The 15,780-nt window shown below is 45.0% G+C and overlaps 2 protein-coding genes across 2 annotated transcripts; one reads left to right on the forward strand and one right to left on the reverse strand.

Moving 5' to 3' along the window:
• Positions 1 to 3,157: 3,157 nt before the first annotated feature.
• LOC311314300 (steroid 21-hydroxylase-like) lies at positions 3,158 to 5,121 on the forward strand (the record flags this gene model as incomplete). Its single annotated transcript, XM_084444639.1, has 7 exons — positions 3,158 to 3,322; positions 3,586 to 3,696; positions 3,816 to 3,902; positions 4,223 to 4,336; positions 4,441 to 4,607; positions 4,697 to 4,800; positions 4,880 to 5,121. The coding sequence occupies 7 exons, from the start codon at positions 3,158 to 3,160 to the stop codon at positions 5,119 to 5,121; spliced, it is 990 nt and encodes a 329-aa protein (XP_084300765.1).
• A 156-nt stretch (positions 5,122 to 5,277) lies between these two features.
• LOC311314301 (choline transporter-like protein 4) lies at positions 5,278 to 11,339 on the reverse strand (the record flags this gene model as incomplete). Its single annotated transcript, XM_084444640.1, has 16 exons — positions 5,278 to 5,834; positions 6,104 to 6,188; positions 6,317 to 6,411; positions 6,532 to 6,602; positions 6,689 to 6,762; positions 6,935 to 7,038; positions 7,155 to 7,249; positions 7,396 to 7,655; positions 7,747 to 7,945; positions 8,040 to 8,139; positions 8,246 to 8,371; positions 8,538 to 8,675; positions 9,184 to 9,235; positions 9,515 to 9,619; positions 9,894 to 9,993; positions 11,293 to 11,339. 16 exons carry the CDS (start codon positions 11,337 to 11,339, stop codon positions 5,722 to 5,724), a joined length of 1,764 nt encoding a protein of 587 aa, XP_084300766.1. The 3' UTR covers positions 5,278 to 5,721.
• Positions 11,340 to 15,780: the final 4,441 nt, after the last annotated feature.

Below are 15,780 nucleotides of genomic sequence, written 5' to 3' on the forward strand. Positions count from 1 at the left end.
GAGGTAGTTCGCCAGTAACGGAACGAGGATCACAATGGACCGAGGCTTAGATGTGCTCCCATGGGGATTGTTGCGTTTATGCGAACTATTTGGAACGTTCATTAAAAGCCGTTCAAATTGGAGAAAACATGTTTGCGGCGAACGTTCGCCTCTGTTAGCTGAATTTGAACGTAGCCCAGGTTGCATTATTGGCTTTGGCAGGTTGAACTTCTTCAGCTGCTTCAGTAAGCTGAGCCACTGCTGTGTGGTTTCATGTATGTGTTCACAAGTCTCAAAAGCTTCTTCTCCTCCATCAATAAAGGGTAAATAAAACTTTATCCACTTCGGCTCCAACACTTCCTTCTTTATTTGTTTTTCACGGAGGAACCGTTGTGTAGCACTGGGGATCCCCCATCTTAAACAGAGGTCTGCTGATCTGTTGAAGGTCAGCTGACCCCTCCCTAAAAGCTCTGTTGCTCTGTCTGTAGATATGACCCAGGCTGGAGCTGCTCCTGCTATCTGATCACAGAACCATGCTATCATACAGTATCAACACACACATGCGCACACTCACTCTCTCTCTTACTCTCCTTTTTCCTGACGTTTACACTTCCACTTCATGTACATAGATTTTATAATCATAAGAATAGAGTAAACATACAGTAGGCTCCTGTGTCCTGAAGTCTATCGCCTTTTTCCCATAAACCAGAGTGGCACTGCCATAGACATACATGAGGAAAAAACAGCTGTAAACTCTCTTGGTGGCTTCTAAAAAAAAAAAAAAGGACCCAATGATTTAAAACTTGATAAGTAAGAGAGATGTTTTTGACTTTGACCAGAAAAAATGTAATTTATTTCCCCAGTATGTCTATGGGAAAGAGTCTTTTGGCCCCCGAATTCGTCATGTGACTTGCTACTTACGCTCAAAATGTTTCACAGCCTAGAGCTGTTCCTGGGTTAGGCTGGGAGCCAGGACCAGCCCTCATGTTTTCTCCTACCTTTTTTTCACTTTTATTTATTGTTAGCCTATACCTTGGGCCATCAAGATGATATGAGCACCCCTAACTCGGCTTCGTATCGTCTCAGGGGGCCTAAAAAAACATGTTTGGACATGTTACTGGCAAAATTACAATGGCCTAAATAGTCATACAACTATGAAATTTGGCAGAGATTGTCCTGACACAAAGGAAAGCAGGAAAATAAGATTTTGGGGCTTGCTGCAACTCTATTTTAATGTAAGATATTACCCACAACATCCCCAAAAAGACAAAAAAAGGTACTGTCAAGTGTCCACCTGACAAATTCTCATGAAAATTATTATTTTTCAGCACTTTACGGTAAATATCTATGCCCATATACCACTTTGTGTTTCTGTGTCCTGTTCTTGTGGGTCATCATCATTATTTTCATCATGAAAACGTTTACATTTACAACTAACTACTATTTATTCTCCAGCTAACGTTAACTCCGTTCTGAGTGAGGGAGCGCAGATTAAAGAGTTTCTTTCTTTCATTATTATTATTGCTATTTTATTTTTTTAACTGAAGGCTATAGGCTTTGAGGGAAGTTAAAAATGAGACAAAATACAAGCGGCTCACATTCTCTACGCTACGATCGGCTTGTTGGTGCCTGAAATATTGTGTGCAATATGGCTGAATATTTATCAGATTTTGAGGATATAGAAGATGACTTAGAATATGATGGAAGCCGATCGTAGCGTAGAGAATGTGAGCTGCTGTAGCCTACAGACGGAGAATAGCCAGTCTGCGCGCTGCGCATGCGTGCTGGAGAAAGTGGAGAAGCTTTATTTAGTTTCTAAAGAAGTTTCTAAAGATCATATTACAGAGGCATGTGAAAACCACAACAAGCCCTCGCTCTATGGAAGCACAACTAGCGATTCATAAAAATATATTGATGAAAACAACTGTTTCGCGGCAGAAAATACATTTTTTAGAAGCTGCATTCTCGGTGCCCCGTCCACCGCCATTACATGGATATACTTGGCTCGTGCTGGATTTTAAATTTCTTCTACAGGCCTCCGAATTACACCAAAGTTATCTCGGTGAGTCAAACGTTTTATAATATGCCGTAAATAAGGTTGTCGAAAAAGAGCATTCTCTAACGTATCATCTCAATGCTAAACATGTTTAAAGCTGTCAGCCCCAGTAGCCTAGCAGGGCTCGCCAACCCACACTCAGAGAGCAGGATCCAAATGAGTACAGCCTGGGTTACAAAGCAACGTTTCACCCCCATTTACGGGACTTTCGTTTCCCGTTTGCACCTCGCAGTTACACGGAAATGATGTATAATAACTAGGGATGTAACGATATATCGAAATTCGCGATATCGCGGTAAAATAATGTGTCGACACCGTCGTGGGATTGCTACGATAGCTAGAGTAGGCTAATATTTCTGATTGTTGACATTGGAGTTCTATTTTTGTTTGAACAGCAGGCGGCGCAATCATACTGGTCAAGACCAACTCCCGTCATGCAATTGTGCGCCTGTGAGTTCAGAGATCAAGAAAAAGGTAGCGAGTCAGATGGGAGACGAGATGGCGGCGAGTAGGCCTAATATTGAGGTTGTGGATGCTCCACCAACATTTAGAGCCGATGTGTGGCGGCATTTCGGTTTTCTTGTGTCAAAAAACGAGAAAGGTGAAAAAATAACTGATAAACGCAAAACGGCATGCAAATACTGCCATACGACGATTAGCTACAATACGGGAAACACATCAAACATGAGAAGCCATTTGGCACATCACCACCCAGAAAAGCTCGGACCAGAACAACAACCTGCAGTGAGGAAAAAACTTCAGCCAGGTCAAATGACTCTGAAAGAAGCATGTGGACTTCCACTTCCCCGTAATAGTCAGAGAGCTGAAGCGATAACAAGATGCATTGGTGAATACATAGCAAAAGACATGAGGCCTTTCTCTGTAGTTGAGAACGATGGATTTCGGAAGTTGGTACACGTGCTAGAGCCAAAGTATACGATACCATCGCGGCCATACATAAGTGGCACAGTCATACCTGCTCTGTACAACGAGACAAGAGCGAAAGTGACACAGAGCCTCAAAGAAGCAGAGTGCGTCTCATTAACCACAGACGGGTGGACTTCACGTGCTACTCAGAGTTACATTACAATAACGGCTCATGTTATGACCAGTTCATGGGAAATGAAAAGCTTTGTCCTGCAGACGCGGCCTCTTTTCGAGGCACACACTGGCCTCAACATAGCTGAGGTACTGAGGGCGGCTCTTTTGGAGTGGGAGCTCGACCAGAATAATAACCACGACGACATCCCTATCATCACAGACAACGCACGAAACATGGATGTGGCGGTCAGAGAAGCCGGGCTGTCCCCACACATAAAGTGTTTTGCACACACATTAAACCTCGCATCACAAAAAGGTTTAAAGGTTGGTCGCGCCTAAGGTTGTAATAGAGGAAAATAATATTGACCTATTGAATTATTATCCTATTATTATTAGATTGATTATCCCTTATGTAATATGTTATATCATACCCCTACAGCATAAGCTGTCTCTGTGTGACAGTAATAGGATACCAGTCGTGTTGCAAACCCCGAGTGTTTGTGTTGCAGTATGAGAAGAGCTCAGCTGAGCTGCAGCGTCTCCACGGCTGCCTCAACGAGATCGTGTCTCTGTGGGGCACCGCGTGGATCACGGCGCTGGACTCCTTCCCACTGCTCAGAGTCTGTAACCACACCAAAGTCTTCTCTACATAGAAAGATAATACAATATCAAATCATGTGTGAGTTTGAGACTTAACTACTACTATGTCTAAAGCGTCCCGTGCTCTGCGTCCTCTAAGAGACTGCCCAACCCTCCATTCGCCCGTCTCCTAAAAGAGGTGGCCAGGAGAGATGACATCATAAGAGCACATCTGGATGCATATAAGGTCGGAATGAAAGCCTAATACACTTTCCTGGGTGTTTTAGAATAACGAGCCAAGAAATCAATCCATAATGTAAAGATTATATCAGCTGTTTTGCCGTCAAATTAGATGCGGGAGAGCAAATCGGAGGATACCATCGCAGCGTCTCTCCTCCAGGGTCTTGAACAGCCGCACGCGCACGGGGTGGTGGGTACCGGCCGGCCGCTGCGCTGGTTTTTATCATTGTTGTACTGTGTTTTATCGTTGTTCTGATCAAAGTGAAAGTGTGCGTGCTGTAGATTTGTTGGTGAAGCGCCGTCCGTGTCCTGCTCATGTCCCCGCAGGTCCTGACGGACACCCACGTCCACATGGCCACCGTGGACCTTCTCATCGGGGGGACCGAGACCACGGCGGCCTGGCTGAGCTGGACCGTGGCCTTCCTGCTACACAGGCCCGAGGTACGGTCGGCGGCGTCCCCAGCACCCCCCCCCCGCCACGCTCGTGCCCGTTGAAGTCAGTGGGACGCTGTCGAGCAAACATGGAACCTCTCCTCTGTCTCCAGGTGCAGTGCCGGGTGTATGGCGAGCTGTGCGCGGAGCTGGAGGGGCGCTACCCCCGGTACAGCGACAGACGCCGGCTGCCCGTGCTGTGCGCCGTCATCAACGAAGTGCTGAGGCTGAGACCCGTGGCTCCGCTGGCAGTGCCTCACCGCGCCACCAGAGACAGCAGGTGAACGACAGACGCAGCTCCACTGACGAAAGCGACCGTCGGCGTTAACGCTCAAATCGGGTATCAAAGCGGGTGTTGTGTCTGTGCAGTATCGCAGGTTATTTCATACCCAAGGACACCGTGCTCATCCCAAATCTGTTCGGGGCACACCACGACCCTGCTGTTTGGACCGACCCCTACCGCTTCCAACCAGGTGCTGAGCTGTTCAGTGCATTCCTCTCACCCGGCCCAGCGCAGTTTCAACATCGCTAACAGTAGCCCCTCTTTTTCAGAGCGCTTTCTGGAGGGGGGCGGGGCATCTGAGCGCGCTCTCCTGCCCTTCGGTGGGGGGGCTCGGCTGTGCCTCGGGGAGTCGGTGGCCAAAATGGAGCTCTTTCTGTTCACGGCCTACTTGCTGCGCGATTTCCAGTTTGTCCTTCCTGAGAACGAGGCCTCACTGCCCGATCTGAAGGGAGTCGCGAGCGTGGTTCTCAAAGCCAAGTCCTACAAAGTCATAGCCCGTCCCAGACTATAACACTTCAATCTTGTACTTCTTTTTTTTTTAAATATTATATCAATAAAGGCATTGGTTTGGATTTGGGGGATTTTTTTTGCTTAGCTAGTATATACATTTAAGAATCTAGGTTGCTGTGAGGACCCTGCTGAGGTCTGAGACACAGTGGTAGCGGGTTTCAGGGGGATGACGCTTCATTTTACAAAGTAAAAGTAAAAGTAGTTTTAGAATTTCTCAGAGAATCGTTTGAGATCATTCTGCTCTCTCATTGAGGTACTACTCTTATTTCCGAGGTTTTAACAACAGTTTCCAAATGGATAATTTGATTTGTGTCGACAGCACATTGTAGCAATATATTACATGCTTACACATGTATTATTATTCTACACAATACACTACAGTATATGAACCCATGAGTCTATGCCACACTAAATCCTTAAGTAGTGTTACCATACAGACCACAACAGCTCAGACTTTAGAATGCTGACAGGTTTTAGTACAAGGGAAATGGGATACGGAGCCGAGGAAGAGGAGGATGCTGAGGAAGGGTAGAAAGGATGGGCAGAGACATTACTGGTCCTCCCAGTAGGACTCAGACATTACTGGTCCTCCCAGAAGGACTCAGACTGGCGGTTGGTCTGAGACTGAGGTTGGTCTGCGCAGGATTCTCATCAGGTTTCTGGATGTGAAATAAGGCTTCTGCATAGACCCATCATTCCTCTCTAGATCCTCCACTGTCAAAGGAAGAACACAAGGGTCACTCTACTCCACTCTACTCCACTCTACTCCACTCTACTCCACTCCACTCTACTCCACTCCACTCCACTCTACTCTACTCTACTCCACTCCACTCCACTCCACTTCACTCTACTCCACTCCACTCCACTCCACTCCACTCCACTTCACTCTACTCCACTCCACTCCACTCCACTCCACTCTACTCCACTCCACTCCACTCCACTCTGTCCCTTCCTATTAGTGGCCCTGGTAAGGTGGTACTCACGGAAGCAGAGGAAGAGGGTGTCGACACACATGCTGTACACGCTGAAGAAGCCGTGAGCGATGAAGTACGCTCCCAACACCACCGTCTACACGGGTTCACACAGCACCACAAGGCATCATCAGTCACACCCTCTCAACAACACTATCATGAACGCACTGTACGCATCCCAAGAGAGTCTCCCCTTGACTTCCCCATGGCTGAGAGCACACTCACAACGATGGGAACCCAGTAGTAGTTGAGCATTTCAGCTTGGAAGGCATCGCCGGGAACGCGGATTCGGCCAGAGAAGAAGAAGAAGGCCAGCACCCCTGAGACAATAGACATCAGTTAGAACACACATTCAGTTGTGATCATATGACTCCAAGTATTTCATTCACAGGGAATGATAGTTGTTTGAAGTGAAACTAGAAATTTTGTAATTCTCTTACCAACAGCTCCTGACACCATTAGTTTTCCAAAGAAGAGGAGCATATCTGTCACATTGTCCAATACCACCACCCTGTGGGCAAGGGAGAGACCAGCAACTCAAATGACTGAATACCGTTGAAGCTAAAGGCCAGTATATAAATTGAAACGGACTCTTACCGGTCAAGGTTCCTCATCAACAGATTATAGGCACTTCTGGCAGACACACAAAAGCTCTCTCCATAGATGGCAATCTGTGGTTTATCCAAAATTATACAAGACGTTACTGGAAAGTACTGTATAAGGTTGTAATAGAGGAAAATAATATTGACCTATTGAGCTATAGATCAAGTAGTAATATAATAACCCTCCACACACTGCTTACTACAGCTAATGAAACAGACAAGTCAACTTGATGGAACTGACCATGACAAAGGCGTTTCTGTTGAGGATCTTAATGAAGTAATCCAGAAGCCAGAAGCAGCACCCAAGACAGAAGCTCAGATAACGTGCACACAAGCTTTTAGAACCTAGAGGGGATAGAACATGAGAGAAAACAAGTAATTCTTTGCGCTGATATGACACAATCACACGAGATGAATATTGTGATGTAACTGTACGTGGACAGTGTGTATCATGGCCTTACTGCGGCATTTGTGCTCTAGGTATTCCAGCAGCATTCTGAGTAACTGGAAGAGCATGAGCAGAACTGAACCGAATGCGAGAGAGCCAACGTGGTACCTTTCAGAGCAGAAGGACATAGAATGAAGCAAGTCATAAAACCACTTGAAATGACCTTTCTATCCAAGAATGTAGAAGGAGTTTGCTGGTGTGGAAACTAGACCCAGTCCCTCACAGGCAGTCTCCTGCTGTCTCCCTGCCGTTACCGTAGTGTGCGTATGAAGGCCTGATACAGCGGAAACCGAGGGATGTCTTCAGACTTGCTGAATGCCCAGTAGTAGGAGGCGAAAGCTCCGGCCAGTGTGCACTGGCCCAGGGCGATGACAAAGTTGATGCACCACAGGAAAGCGATGCCGTTGTAGACCTGCAGGTAGACAATGTTCCTCTGGAAGAACCCCTCGTCGCTGTACTTGTAGAACACACATCGCACGGAGGGGCAGTTTGGGTAGGCTGAGGAGTTGAATGTCTGACAGGTAGAGAGAGCAGAGGTGAGAGTTATAGGGGGAGATATGAGGCATGTACACACAACCGAGCACTACGAACCCTGCTGGTATCACCTGTGGGCGACAGTCGTCTGTTCCATAGATGAGGCTGCAGTTAGCCACAGAGGCGTTGCTAAGAGACACCACTCTATAGACTGGCACTCCAGAGGTTGCCAGGTTCAGGGAAGTCATCCCCCAGTAAGCGATACACACCACCAGCAGCACAAAGGTGAACAGAGGGTAAGCCAATGTGGACATCAGATAACCCACAGCCCTGCAGAATCAACAGAGATGTGATTAAACGAAATACGTTAACGGTAAGATTGTTGATATTCAGATATTTAACTATCAGGGAGGTCAAATCCTACGTGCTGGACTCCTCCAAGAGTGACAGAGCAAAGGACAGTCTCTTTCTGATGAAGCCAAGGAACAAAAGCAGAGCGAACTCCACCAGACACAGGATGATCACTAAGGAGAGAGAGAGAGCAACTAGGGTCACTTCCCTGCTTTTCACTGCCGATCACCAGCTGTCAACACATTACACAATGATACAACATACAGTGATGAAACTCACAGAAGGCAAGCCAGGTCTCTTTCACTTGGAGGTAGACTGACACATACGTATTGAAGCTGAGATCACCAAAGGAGGTCACGGGGGAGTTGTTGAAATGGGCATATTCTGAGTAACAGTGATATATCCCTGGGGGCGAAAGAGAAAGTAGAATGAAGCCCATAGCGTATGCAGATGCAGTCATAAAGCACTACATTCGCTTTCCGTGACCTGAGACAACCCAGAATCAGAATCGGTTTTATTTGCCAGGTCGTTTTTACACTAGGAATTTGGTTTGTAACTGCCTGAGACTAACCATAGCCTCCAACGGCCAGCACGCCCACGATAACGACCCACACCAGCACGAAGGCCAGATACCTCAGCAGCAACAGGAAGACCACACTGACTACCATGGCAACCGCCAAGCCACTGAAAGTACAGGACAGGTTTACAGCTAAGAGAAAAAATACAAGCTCACAAAATGTTATCAGTGGATTAGGATTCCTTTGTTAATTTTTCAGACTTACAGTAATATCGAGTACCAAGTAGTGGCAAAGTCTTCAAATATCCTCACTCCTATTGCTTTGGTATTGATGCCTGATATTAGAGAGCTGAAAGGAGTTTTTAGGTCACAGTCATTATTTGTGCATTTTAACATACTGTATACAGTACATGTGCTGTTGTACAGCGAACGTCAGTAGATGCAGTGGTATCTACCCCGTGGCATTCTTGATGCTGTTGACAGTTTCGTTGACAGAGGCCAACCCAGGCAGACTGAGGTTGGACGGAATCGTTGTCAGAGCAGCTAGATTGGGTAAACATCTCCCCAAAGCTGCACAGAATGTGACATCAACATATGGATGAGTTCAATGAATTGTACCTTTCACAGCCAAGATTTGGCATCTGATATTTGCAGTATGAGATTTTGTTAGCACAGGATGAAAACACTTTACCTGGTGTACTTGGCATATAGAAGTATGGACAAAGTTCCTGATCAAGGATGTCCTGAACAGTCTGAAAAAGAGAACGCAAAACGTAGAATTTAAAAGTGAGGAAGCTCAAAATACATGAACGTACTACCGTCTACTTCACTGACTACTGTACTGTCTAAATTCATCTAAATTACATTGCAATACAGTAATTTAGCTGACACTTTTATCCAAAGCGACTTACAATAATACTAATAAATAATAATAATAGTAATAAATCCACCCTAAATCTATGGTAATCATGTCCACAGTGACTCAAATGCCAACCATGCCAAATCAATACAAGGTGCACTGTGTACTGTACCAATGTGGTGTTGGTTAGATTGAGGCTGGGGTCACAGTACTGCTGTTGGAAGAAGTCCTTGGGTTTGGCACCAGATGCATAGGCAGCAGGGGGCAGCATCCAGAACTGTGATGGACACTCACTGACACACACCTGGAGAGAGGAGAGACCGAGTGAGTGAGTGAGTGAGTGAGTGAGTGAGTGAGTGAGTGAGTGAGTGAGTGAGTGAGTGAGTGAGTGAGTGAGTGAGTGAGTGAGTGAGTGAGTGAGTGAGTGAGGGAGGGAGCGAGGGAGCGAGGGAGCGAGGGAGCGAGGGAATGAGAGAGTGATAAATTGACTGACTGACTGACTGACTACATGTGAGTGACAAAGTGAGCCACAGTGACTGAGAGAGCCTCACCTGTGTCGTAGGACACTGTTGACCATTCATAGCTGCAGCCATCACATTGGTGGCCGTGACACACTTCAGTATGTCGAAATAGAACATGCTGGGCTTGTCTCTGACAAGAGAAAGTTCAACACAACTGCATGAGTTACTAAAAAAGTGAATTTCATCTCCTCTATGCAATCTCAATATTCCATATAATGCCACTTACAAGGTCATCATCTGTTCTAGAGAGCTGGTCATTCTGCTGACCTCTTAAACCTCAGCCTAAATAGAAGCTCTGTGTGTGTACTGACAGAATACTCACATGTTCATTCCAGCGCCGCATAACATTCCAGTAGAGTTCCTGGGCAAGAGGACACGGCGAGGATCTCCTGCCAGCCAGGCTGACAGAGAGAGGAGACAGGTGGAGGGGGATATGTTTATGTTTATAAGTTCTCAGTGGTTAGGGCAGATCTTATCACACGAGTGGTAAGAAACCATAGCTGAATGAAATCACACCATGGGCCGCAATGTGCACAGGATGAGCAAGAGACTGACATCAGATGTTGATAATATAGAGGACCTACCCACAACTCCCACAACAATGTAACCAGCAACTCCTGCCAAGAACAGTATGCAACAGAACACATCTGTGCAACTCCTAGAAAGACAGGAAATGAACTGAAATGAACATGTGAGGGTAACTGGTGTGGCTGATATCATAACAACTTCAATTGACTGGTGGTGATGCTGAGTTATGAGAGGCAGAGTGACAGAAGCAAATCTTCACAAACCTCTTGCGAACAGGTCCAGAAAAAAATGGATCATAAGTTGAGATGTACCCTGAAATACACAAATTCAGGTATCAGCATAGATAGATATAATATAATAATAACATAGGCTTAAGTTATCTAAGATAGTAAATATATATATTGGCCAGTTTTTTTCTCCAAACACTATGTTTTCTTATCCAACGCAATTTAAGCAACCCCACTTGTGGCTATAGCTAACGTTAGCTAGAAGACGTTAGATAGAAAGATAGATATCTAGAATCATAGATGGATAGAAAGTTAGCTAAAGTTATCTATCAAATGCCTCTTACAAACATAACACAACTCACCATAATCCGGATCTTTACTTGCTCCCTTCATTTCACCGCTGCTGCGGAGTTAGGAGAAGTCCAGGTCTGTTCTGCCTGGTTGATAAATGTGCAGTCTATATTTAAGGTGATGCTATGACGTAATAAAACTACGTATGCACTGTTGCCAAAGCAACAATATGACGCGTGCTTCCATCCTCTGTCTATGGAACGCCAAATGGGTCATAATTCGCCTTGATTTTTTCGCCGTCACCAGGCTGATTTCAGAAAAGGAATCATATCCTCTAACACTGGAAACAGTGTTAGTCTTCGCATCGGGGGCTTCAGCAGTACCGCGTCTGTGCTTCCCAGTGGAGCCACACCTGGAGTTCCTGCATCATGTCAGCCGTCTCCTTGGCCGAGGCGTATAGCAGCTTTTTTCCACCGCAGCTCAACAGCCACTGCAGTGCTAGCCTCTAAACAAAGATTACTAAACTTGCCCGTACACAAACTAATCATGGATGTGTCCACTCGATGGAACAGCTCACTCGACATGTTGGAGCGATATCTCGAACAACAACAAGCCGTGGCTGCTGCGCTCCTGAGTGAGGATGTGAAGCGCAACGCACGTGAAATCAACACTATGGACACAGCAGACATCGTAGACGCCGAAGACATGGTAAAACTTCTCAAACCGCTGAAAAAAGCAACCACAGTGCTGTGTGAAGAGTCCCGGCCTACAATCTCTCTCATTGTGCCCCTCAAACATATGATAGAGCAGAGCATGGCACAGTGTGACGAGGACTCCGCTACCGTTGCTCAAATGAAGACAGCCATACTGAATGACTTGACATGCCGATACGAAGGGGGACAAAACTTGTTTCTGCAAGAAAGTACTGCGTTGGACCCCCGGTTCCGGAGCTTGCGCCAGCTAAATGACAGAGAGAGGGACGACGTTTTCAACAGGCTGAAGCAGAAAGCAACACAGAGACAGAGCCAGGTAGGCTATTTATTTACATAGTGTGTGTGTGTGTGTGTGTGTGTGTGTGTGTGTGTGTGTGTGTGAGAGAGAGAGCTGTTCATGTAACTTGTAAGTTATGTGAAAGAGGGAGGGAGAAGGGAGCGTGTGTGAGAGAGAGAGAGAGAGAGAGAGAGAGAGAGAGACACCTGTTTGTGTAACTTGTAAGTTGTGTGAAAGAGGGAGGGAGAAAGGGAGCGTGTGTGTGACCGAGTAGGCTAACCTATGTTGTATATGAGAGAGGGAACGGGAGAGTGTGTGTGAGCGTGTTCGTGTGTATGTGCTGGGCTTGTTGCTTTTCTGAGTATAAACAAGATGTGATATTTAGAATTGTTTTTTCTACCTCTGCTTCCCTCTATAGAGCCCAAGTAACGAAACAAAAGCCAAGAGAGTAGTGCCAGGCAGCCTCACACACGACACAGCTAGACAGCCAGGGCCTGGAGCACACACAGCAGGTAGAGCAGAGAAGGATGGATCTCCACTCGCCAAAAAATCTGCTCTCGAAGATCTCCTTGGAGATTCCATCACTGAAGACAGTGCAAAGCTCAATACTGGGATTGAGGCCGAAATTGAACTGTACTGCAAAGAGGCCTCTACTTTACTCTCTGACTGTCCTCTCAAGTGGTGGAGAGACAATGAACGGTATTACCCACTCCTGTCATCCATGGCCAAAGCCTATCTCTCTGTACCAGCAACCTCTGTACCGAGTGAGAGAGTTTTTTCTACAGCGGGGGATATTGTAAGCGCACAAAGATCCCAGATTCAACCTGAAAATGTGGATATGCTCATCTTCCTAAAGAAAAACCTGTCTGCTGAGTGAGGTGTGCGTGTGCGCGCGCGTGTGTGTGTGCGTGTGTGCTTGTGAGTGTGAGTAGACCCACTTTTTAAAAACACCATTAATGTAAAAACTAACATTTCTGCTCAAGTTAAGCCTACCACTGTCACCACTACATCTTTGGCTAGGCCCATCGCCTAGCCAGCGCATTGCTTGAGCAACATTGTTGCCCATTTTGACCAAGTTCATATGTGGTAGGCATGTTGTGTAGTGAGTGAGTGCAGTTAAGATCTGTTCAGGAGGAACTAGACGAGAAGACGGTTGTCTGTAGCTCGTGTATTTATAGTTGGCCACACATAATTTTGTGTGTGTGTGTGTGAGAGAGATTTTGAGTTGCAAGTTTCAGGTTAAAACGTACTATGTTCAACTGTTTTGTTTACAAAATGCACTTACAACTAAGATGTGCTGCGAGATTAAAATAATATTTAATAAAAAAATAAAATCAATCATAATTGTTCTTTTTTTCCCTTTTAAATACCGTGATGTATATCGTACCGTAGACTTTGTATCGTGATACTATCGTATCGTCAGTTTTTGGTATCGTTACATCCCTAATAATAACCATAGAATTACATAGAAACAGGTCATGGAAACTACAATCTCTGTTTCCAGGTAACAAATGGTACCTTAAATAGGGATTGCGGAGTAACTATATGGTAACTACTACTAATAACTACCGATAACTAATAGTAATTACTTGGTAATTTCCTAGTAATTGTGTCGATTATTACAGGGTTTATTAGTTGGTTAACTACATGGTAACTACTCCTGGTAACTACTAGTAATGTGTTGGTAATTCCCCAGTAAAAAAATAGATATTACCAGGGTATTACTATGTTATTACCGTGCTGTAATGTAAAGTGTTACCCTATTGTCCTTCCTTTAAAGCGGTAATAATCAATAAGGCAGTAAGACTTGTTTAGGGCCGTAATTTGGCAACACAGGCAGAAATGCTGGAATAACAAGACATGGAGACTGGTAGGGGTGAGTTATTGAAGTAGGTCACAATTAGGATGCTATGACTCAATCTGATATCAGGTTGTTTTAATTAGTTCTAACAAAATGTGAAGAAAAAAAAACAATTATTGCAGCTTTAAACATTTTAACTCCTGCTTTCTGGTCAGTTTGGCCTTTTGGCACTTTATTTGATACTGTATTGGAATATGTATTGTTTGTTTCATTGTTCACCACAACCAGCGACAATAATGCTGCAAGGAATGAATACAAACATAAATCCTGCTTTTTGCCTTTATAGTGATATTTTTTCTTCAGTTAACACAGATATCATGATATATCGTTGATGAATTGTCTTACAATATTGATTATCATAGAATTGCTGTATCATGATACCTGGGTATCAGGGGCAAAATATCATAAGGTTATCGATCATGAGTTACCCTGTGATTGCCACCACTATTATCGATGCACTAGCTAGTGGTTAATCTAGGACTTAGTGACTAGTGGATAGTCAACTAGTCCTCTATGCACCTCTGACAAGTCCTCTATGCACTACTGGTTAGTTACCAGTTCTGTATGTACTAGTGACTAGTCTACCGGTCCTCTAAGACTAAGTACTAGTGACTAGTCTACCAGTCCTCTATGAACTAGTGACTAGTCTACCGGTCCTCTATGAACTAGTGACTAGACTACCAGTCCTCTATGTACTATTGACTAGACTACCAGTCCTTTATACGTATACATTCTCCATACCCTCCCTCTTTCCTGGCTTTCACCCCTGGTGGTCTGGAGCGACACAGACCATACAAAAACTAGATCAACTCTTTCAGTTAGTGGATAGGCAAACTTGGTAGTTAAGCAAAGACCTCTGTACCATAGTAACCATTCCCCTGACTGACTGGAATATAAGTTGTACCTTAAAGAACAGACAGATGGCAGTGTTGGATCACCAAAGTCACAGCACCACACCCACTGTGAAGATAAAAGCTGTGAGAGGCTGGAAAAGAACAGCGGATGTGCTGCTACTTTGTGAACTGTGGAGAGAGGCAGTTACCTTAAGGTAGTGCTACTGACATACACATTAGAATTCATCATAATCATCATAAACCTTTATTTTACTAGGCAAGTTAATTAAGAGCAACCCTATTTACAATAATGGCCTAGGTGGGGGTAAAAGCCCCCTAGGGGATGGGGATGGGGAAAAAAATAAAAAAAGAGGTAGAACAAGGAACAGGATTAAAAAGACATGACATGCACACAAATATAGGCGTGGCAGGATTAAGACGGACACAGCACATAACATCCATGGCAACAAACAAGCGGCGGCAGAAAAACATGGACAGACCAAACAGAATTACAGCACAACAACATTCATGGAGGAGATACTTACATACAACATGAACAGGGACTGACATATAGCAACAGTTTAGACAACACACATATTCACATACAGCAAAGGAGCAGGACTGACAGGTGACAGCAATTATGAAATAACACATGTAAGCATTAATGGCAGCATACAGCATCAGGAGTTTAGATAGCGGACAGCACAGTTAATGGAACAGTACAGCCAGCGGTTAGGTAGCAGGCAGTTTAAAAGACACAACTCAGGCTGTTAGGACATACAGCACATTTGGGTTAACAAGACAGCAAGGGTGTAGTAACAGGTTATGACAGACAGCACATTTAGCAGGCTTAAAACAAACAGCAGGGGGTGTAGCAAAGGGTATGACATACAGGCAGAGTACAAAACAATCATGGGAGCAGGAGGACAGAGGAGCAGTAATGGTAGCATGAAGTTAACTCAGCTAACAGCTGCAAGAGTGTTCTGTGGTCACCTTCCCCCAGATCACTGCAGGAATTCACTCAAGACCAAACCCAAGCATTTCATGTTCAAGTGTCATGGCAACCCGTTACAGTGTTACAGTACCTGCAACACTGACAGAGAGGAGCTCACACTCAGAGGTGAAGTTATGAGAGAAAACGTAAGCCCTCTTCACACCCGCTGAGAAGTGAGGCCTGTTGGTTTGGT

This window comes from Borostomias antarcticus (genome assembly GCF_949987555.1).
Source record: "Borostomias antarcticus genome assembly, chromosome: 10".
Classification (NCBI taxonomy): Eukaryota; Metazoa; Chordata; class Actinopteri; order Stomiiformes; family Stomiidae; genus Borostomias; species Borostomias antarcticus.